The sequence below is a fragment of the Acanthisitta chloris genome, unplaced genomic scaffold (genome assembly GCF_000695815.1).
Source record: "Acanthisitta chloris isolate BGI_N310 unplaced genomic scaffold, ASM69581v1 scaffold32825, whole genome shotgun sequence".
Lineage (NCBI taxonomy): Eukaryota > Metazoa > Chordata > Aves > Passeriformes > Acanthisittidae > Acanthisitta > Acanthisitta chloris.
This window is the reverse complement of record NW_008672651.1, coordinates 1-8,070: the sequence shown is the minus strand read 5'-3', so window position 1 is coordinate 8,070 and position 8,070 is coordinate 1. Positions and strand designations below refer to the sequence as shown.

General features: G+C 47.3%; 1 protein-coding gene across 1 annotated transcript; it reads right to left on the bottom strand.

Moving 5' to 3' along the window:
• Positions 1-2,041: 2,041 nt before the first annotated feature.
• On the bottom strand, positions 2,042-7,308 carry TRADD (TNFRSF1A-associated via death domain). The gene is made up of 4 exons (XM_009074611.1): positions 7,167-7,308; positions 4,626-4,903; positions 2,640-2,832; positions 2,042-2,349 (listed from the first exon to the last, which is right to left on the bottom strand). The coding sequence occupies exons 1-4, from the start codon at positions 7,306-7,308 to the stop codon at positions 2,042-2,044; spliced, it is 921 nt and encodes a 306-aa protein (XP_009072859.1).
• Positions 7,309-8,070: the final 762 nt, after the last annotated feature.

Below are 8,070 nucleotides of genomic sequence, written 5' to 3'. Positions count from 1 at the left end.
GGAGGAGATTGCAACAGCACTGATATAAAATGGCTTAATAAAAGGTGATGGAGCCACAGTCATTGTAGAGATAGTGCCTGCAGGAAGTCCTGCTTCCTTTGAAGCTAAGGGCAGGATGGAAGCAGATTCACTGACACCCCAAAAACATTCTCCCCATCCTTAATCCCTTTCATTTCCTTTCCTTATTGTTTACATAACCATGGGGGTTCAAAACCTGCAGGAAACAAGTTGAATTCTCAGGCTTTCACTGCAGAATGTGATGCTTAGCTCAACTGAGGCACGTGGATCCCAACTGGGTAGAAGCCATTGTCCAAATCCTGCTCATCTGGGTCTCCCAGGAGATGGGATCTGAGCCCACACCTGAATCTAAGGTTGCATTCCTCCCTACTAAATTACAGCTCTGACTCCAGGGAGGGATTAAGATGTGAGTTGTGGTTTAAAAGGCCATCAGAGTCTGACTGAAAGCTGGTCCCACCATGTCTGCCAGCAGCCCAATATTCACATGTGCACACAGGCTTTGTGTGTGCAGCCAGAGCCACCCTCTGCATCTGAAATAATTTCCATGGCCCACTGGCTATTCCCACAGACAGGAAGGGCAAAACGGGACAGAATGAATAGAAAAGGATTGGTAAAAATATATAAGGAAACCACTGGGAATATGTCAAAGGTAATCAAGCTATTGTGCTTCATGGGACCTGCTAGCCACTTATTGCTCTGTGCTTTGTTATGGACAAAGGTGTAAACTGCTTTGTTGCAGCCTAAATCAGCCACACCAGGAGACACTCTGCTTCTCCCACTGGAACTGAAAGCTGGAGTCAGCCCTGGGGCTTGTGAGATTTGTCTCTTAAGGCATTTTTACTCTAAAAATCAGTGCAGGTAAATCCAAGCATAGTGGCTGAAGCTCAACTGTGACACAGTGACAACAGCACCAGAGAAAGGCTTTGTGCAGATCCTGATGCTTGTGGGACACAGCAGTGTGAGCTGCCCCCTCCAGTGAGCTCAGCTGGCCCAGGGTGGGTGGTTGAGAAGTGAGTGAAGGCACGAGCAGGCAGCTGGTCAGGGGCAATTGCTCAGCTCTGTGGGGTCAGGATGGCATTCAGTGCTGCAGTGCACCTTAGAGCAGCAGTTCCAATCCATGCTCCATGGGTACTTTGCTGACTAGGACACTGTTTTCCTTCCAGCACTGTGTTTTGCTTGTCATAGCTGCAGACTCCCTCAGGCTGGCAGGCAATGCTAAACACAATGTAGTCAATACATTACTGTCCACCACAGACTGGAAAAAGTTGAGAACCATTCTCTGAATTTGAGTTTGTCCATATTGCTTGTTCAGTGCCTGCAATTTGTTCCACAGCAGCAATCTTGTGCTCTGTGAGAGATTATGGCTGTTCCAGGCAGAAGGGAAACCTTCAGGTGGTGAGGTGGGAAAGAGCTATGATAGAGCAGGGCAGGACAGATGTACTTGTCACAGATGTTCTTTGTTCTTCAAACAAAGAAGGAAAATAATAGTAAATTGACTTTTTCTTAATTTCCCCTCTGTCTTTACCTGATGTCATGCCTGAGGGCATAAATGTTTTCAATATAAAAAATATATTGCAGGTCTCCAGGTGATGGCCTTGGGACACAGCCTGAGAAGCAGTGGCATTTGTCTGCTTCCCAGAGAAATTCTCTGAGAAGCCCTGCTTGCTTTTCTCCTCTACCCCACTCTTCCCTAGGGCTCTCTAACTGTCTGGCTGCTTCCCTATGACAGTCCTGAAGGAAGTTCCCTTCCCTTCCTTCAGTCCTGAAGGAAGTCAGGCTGAAAGCCTCGCTTCCCAATTCACAGGAAGGTAGTGCTGACTTCTGGAAACACAATGGAATAAGGAACATCACAGGTCCTCCATCAGAGCTGGCTTTTGTGAGCACAAAACCTCTCCCCTGGGCATTCCCACCTAGATGGAAACCTCTGGTGATTTTCAGGACTTTACATTCCCAGACCCTGACAGCAGTTTCATACACTAGCTAAAGCAGGAAAGCCCTTAGCAATGGCACTGTCGTTTGGGCTCTAGGAACAGTCCTCATTGGAGTGGAGGCCCAAGAGCTCCTCAGCCAAGCTGATGAGACCATTTTCTTCCAGGGCTGCGATCAGCCGTGCTATTGTGGCCTTCTTCCCCTCTGACTGGATAAATCTGAGAAGCATCTGATAGGCTTGTTCATATAGTCCCTCTCGGTCATACTCCAGGGCCAGGTTATCAATGACAGGATCACGCAGGGCCCGGCAGCTCTTCTGCAAAGAGCGACCCACTTGCTTCCACTTCTTGGACACAAACTTGGCAAATTTCTGGTGGTCATCTGGTGTGATCGTTCTGTTGTCTGAAAGGGACAAAGGGCAGGTAAAACATAGAGGTTTCATGACTGATGTGATGCAGCTTGGGCCAGTCCAAGGTTTGGTCAATATTCTGTGGAGCAGGGAGGTCTGTTCAGTGTCCACAGCATGTTATTAAACAGCTGTGGAACTGCTCTGCTTGTCCTCCAGTGTTTTACCACCAGGGCAGCACTCTGAGGTTGTGGTAGAAGTGCAAGAGCAGTGAAGCTAAAGGGACTGCCCTGGCATGGACAGTGGGTCATGCATACAGGTCTCTTGGTCAGTTCTAACTACTCACCAAACTGTTGTCCCTGAAAGATGAAGGTGACTTGTGGGGAAAGGGAGCTGTCTTGAGAAGGATAAGGCAGAGATGAGGACTTCAGAGATGTGCAGCCTTTTACAGCCACGTTGTTGTTGATGCTCTGGTGAACAATCAGGCTCTTGAGGCATTCCTCCAGCTCCGTGATCTCTTCATCCCGCAGACGGTCAGGCTGCAATGCAAACAGCATCAGTGACTCGGGCCAGGGTCACCACCTTGCAAAGCTGCAGATCCTTGGCTGGAAGGTGCAGCTTAAGATGATGGTGTGAACAGAGGAGAAATGAGATAGCTACAGCATGAGTTGTAAAACAGCCAAATGAGATGGTCTAAGGGAGCTCTGGCTATAAATGTGTGAATTGGAATCTCTAATGTGATATGAAATAAGGCAATCTCCCTCTCCTGGGTTTCTCATGTGCAGCAGTGAGTGCTTACAAGTTGCACAAAACTGTTACTAGCCCATGTTTAATTTCAGCAGCCCTCTGCAAGCATTAGGGTGCACTACAGGCAACAAAGGCTTCTCCAAACTCCATATGAGGGTCAAACCCACTGAATAGGGTGACCTGATCCAATGGCTCATGGCCACCAAAGCAGGCAGCTCCTGTTACCTGCCTTCTCTCTCTCTCTGCCCCTCTGTTACCTAACATTTGTTGTTCCTGGGTCATCACTAAGTCAGTTTTTCTTGCTAACCAAGAGACAACTAGTCTGACCTCCAAAAAGCAGGTAATGAGAAAACAGAAGGCAAAGCACATGGAAGAGTCAAACCTGGTGAGTGCTCTCATTCAGTCAGAGCTAAACACTAGTTTAGATCACATACAGTAGGTACCCAGCACTGCCCTCAGCTGCTGATGGCTGTGGCCTAGTGTCATCTTTCTGACTGTTGCACTGTTACACAGGGGTCAGACCAAGTCACTTTTGGGGAACTGAGAATAAGACCATCTTTTGTCCAATCAGCTAGTTCAGCAGAGGGAGGAAGCAGCAAGACAAAGCTGACAGGGTATGGGATGTCACATGTTTGGTGATGAAAGGTTTGTTTCTTTCTCTGCTCTTGCAGAATGCAAAACATGCTCTTGTGCCTAATCTTCCTGAGAAGATGGTGACTGCCAGTTTCTCGGGACAGAATCACAGAGCGTTTGGAGTTGGAAAGGACCCACAAGGACCATCGAGTCCAAGTCTTGGCCCTGAACAGGACATCTCCAATAATCACACCATGTGCCTGAAAGCATTGTCCAAATGCTGCTTGAACTTTGTCAGGACAATCTAGAGGAACCAGAGCTATAGTTCCAGATGGAAAAAAAGAGGAGGGGAGGAAGGTAATGAGTTCAACCATGTCGAGTGCCTTGGTTTTGTGATGACAAGATCTCACTGTTCTTGCAAGCAGGATTAGAGTGCCAGTGCCAAAGTGTGATGAACTAGACGTCAGATATCACCCCTGAGACTTTGCCTTCAGAAGGGCAGAATACTCCTGCTGGCAACAGATGCTGCATGTCCCCAGTCTGCCACAAGCTGTTGGTGTAATGCACAGTGTTTGCGCTCACACGCCCTTCCAGGTGCAGTTACCATTGCTGCCCTTGCAGGAGGTGGTGTGTGAGGTGGGGGAGGAAGGTGTGGAGCAGTTCTGTGCAGGATTGCTGTCCTCTCTGCCTGCCTCACAGCTGTATCAAGGCACACTTGTGCTCTCAGCTGCACCATCTAGAATTGCTCATCTTAGTGGGGATAACAGAAGCCACAGTGATCTAGCAGGATCTCTGTAGGCTGGTTTAGGTAACTCTTTTGCCCTTCCAGAAGAGTACACAGCTCTTTTCTGGGGAAGGGCAGAGCTGTTTCTCCACATTACAGTTGAGAACTGAAGGATACAGAAGTTTGTCAGCCCAACATGCTGCATCAGAACAAGATTTTCACCCCCTTTCACAAGGCCTGTGGCACCACTCCTCATTGCTGCCTGGCCTCCCTCCCTCTCCCATTCACCTTTTCTCTGTAGATGCACTCCAGGCAATGATCCTCATCCTTCAGTATGTTGTCAAGGTGTTCGTTGCCAGCCTTCAGCTCCATTTCAAGAGGCACTGTGGTCATGGCCAAGAAGACCTGGAGGTGATTCTGGAGGGACTTCTGGAGTGCTCCTTCCCGGTAACTCTGCAGGAACCGGCGGCAGTTCTCCTGCTTGCAGAACTTGAGCTGGACTATCAGGTGTGGGTGGCTGCAGTGCACTTTGAGCATGTCCACACCATTCACACTGCCCGTGGAGTCTGGCAGGGAGAAGTGAGCAGTCACTACCCAAGCATGAGACAGCCCACCCAGACCCACTCCTATCCACCACCAAGTCTGCTATGGAGTAGCTTTTGAATTCTCTCTGGGATAAAGTCCTCTGGGAAGAAAAACCTGTATGTAAAACCAAGAAGGAAGGATTAAGATTTTGCTGCCCTGACACCACTGATCTCCAAGCAGTATGGTGTCCAACTGAAGACATATGGAACTACATGCCAGGTAATTATATCAACGCTATTTATTAGGGGAAGTTTTAAATTTGAGTTTCCATTTCCAGGGCAGAGATGCTTATGCTACACTGGTAGCACAGGAAAGTTTCATAGATGAAAACTCAGTTCAACTCAGTGCTCAGTCAGTCTTCAGTCCTTGTGACTGCAGTTTTATGCAGTGTTGAAGGTCCTGGAAAAAGACATAGCATTTCCTCTCCAGCCCATGCCCAGAGGAAACTTTTGGTTGGCTATGAGCCTTCAACATATCTCACAAATGGCAAATGACAGATCCAGCCACAGGAATTAAGCTGCTTGAGATTGTGCCTTGACTTGTTAAGCTCTTTTGTACAGAGAATTCACAGCAAAATCTAAGCAAGGAGAAGTCAGGGATGTACCCTTGAACATTTGTGTGGGAGGAACATAAGCCATGTGGACAACAGAAATTGTCAGGCCTTGATTCTTCCCTGTCCCAGCAAAATTAAATGTTTATTAGCTGTGCATGTTGACCTTGTGTCTACAGGGATTGTATATGCTGATGGTGACAGTTCAAAGTATGTGTTTTTCTCTTTTTTTGCAGCAGAGCCCCATGGGAGACTGCTGTACCGATTCCAGACCTGACCTAACCTCTTGGCCTGTCACACAGGGCTGTTTGGAGGCACATCGTGGCATGGAGGACAATTCCAAGGCTTTGTTTTGTGTGAGTGCTTATTAAACAAGTTTCTATAACAGGGTAAGAGAGCTGGGGAGGGAGAGCTGCACAGACATAGAAACCTTTATGAATAGTGTACAAGACAGCTGTGAAGCTACCTCAAAAGACAGGATTCTGCATGCATTTCTTCGTGCAACCTCAGACAGCTTCAGATTTCATGTCCTCTGAATAAGCATGGTAGGATTTCAGCTTTGTGGGCCTTCCTTTAAATGTGTGGGCAGATTCACATTCCAGTGCCACAAAGCAGCCATAGATCAGGCCTAACTACACAACTGTGTTTGGCTTCCTGCTATTTCCCATCTTTGGATAGAGCTGAAAGATGAGCAGGCCTGTATTGGATAAACTAGCTGACTTGGCTAGACTCGTGACTGCTAGAAGAAATTAGCAAATAGTTACACCAGCCCAATTAAACAATCTAGACTCAGCTGTGTGACAGGTAAAGAACAGCAGGAGAGTCATTCTAGGTAAGTATGATAAACCCTTCAAATTACTATTATCCTGCAGTGTGCTTGCTGCAAGGGTGAATACAGTTTTGTGGCCATTTGCATCTCAAGACCTTTCTTGAGGTAACTAGGGTTACATACACTTGAAGCTCATGCAAGTGTGCCTGTTCAAATCAGAAAAGAATTTATACTGGCTACCATTAATTTTAAAACTCAGCTTCTCAAAGCAGAAATCATGTTTGTGGTGGTATAGAGATAGAAATTAAATGTTATTTCATAGAAATTGCAATCTTTTTCCCTCTTACATAAATGAGTTTAAACAAACATTCTCAAAGTAGGATAATTCACAGGATAGCTCAAGTTGGAAGGAAGCCCAGGCAGTGTCTAGCCCAACCTCTCATGCAAAACAGGGTCAGCTCTGAGGTCAGAACGAGTTGCTCAGGGCTTTATCTAGTCCTGTTTTGAAAGCTCTCAAGGATGGAGAATGCACAGTTGCTCTGGGCAAGTGCCTGACAGTCTTCATGGCGAAAATGTTTGTCCTTCTGTCTGGTGTCTACCTTTCGTATCGATTTGTGCCCGTTGCCTCTCATGGACCACCATGAAGAGTGTGGCTCCATCTCCCCCTACCCACAGGTATTGGCAGGCCCAGAGCCTTCTCTTCCCCAGGCTGAACAGGTCCAACTCCCTCAGCCTTTACTCACAGAACAAATGTTCCAGCCCCCAACTATCCTGGTGAACCTCTGCTGAACTTGCATCACTTTTACCATCTTTCCTAAATACAGTGAGCACCATCTTTCATCACCCATGAGTGTGAGATGGAAGAAAGGCATGGTACTGTGTGAAGAGAGGAGGGGACACACCAAGATATAGAGAGGACGGATACCTGCCAATGCCAGCTTCAGAGCCTTGAACACACTGGGCTTCTTCTGGGAGCTTTCGTAGAGAGACGGCAGAACGATGGACTTGCACGTTGACTGGAGGAAGAGGTAAGCGCTGCCGATCCAAGGAGCAGAGCTGCTTGCCATCTTCAGCACCCTACAAAATCACACAGGCAAGCTGAGACACCATAGGGAAAATGGCCTGATGCTGGGGCAGTGCTTATAGTAAACACTAAGTGCAAGCATGACAGAATTATGGAGATTTACCCTCATTTCTCACAGGAGGACTGATGTTATTAAAGCAAGCGGTAACCTTTGGAGAGTTTACTGTTACTCTGTGAAGCGCAGCACAGTGGGACATGGTGTCCCAAAGACAGCAGCTCATAAGGCTCTGCTTTCATTTTCTACTAACATCCATTCATTTTATAGCCCGAAGATACCCCAAAGCAAAGAGGTCAATCCTTGTGCCTCTGACTGACCAGCCAAGCTGGAAAAGTCTGAAGATGCATAGCTGAGGTGCCCCAGGGAGCACCCAGCAGTCTTGGTTCTGGCACATTCCCATGGACTGAGGTCCTATTGCAGGCAGAGGTGTTTTGCCTGAGGTCCTGGTCTCCTGGTTGTGCTCAGTAAAGGATATGTTACAGACCCCAGAGATCTCTGAGCAGGACACTCTATGCAGATAGGACAAGGGGTAATGGTTCTAAACTAGAAGAGGATAGATTTAGACTAGATATAAGCAAGACATTTTTTACAACGAGGGTGGTGAAACACTGGCACAGGTTGCAGAGAGGTGGTGCATGCCCCATCTCCAAAGATATTCAAAGATTATTCAAAGATATCTCCAAAGATATCTCCAAAGATATTCAAGGTCAGGTTGGTCGAGACTGTGAGCAACCTGGTCTGGCTGAA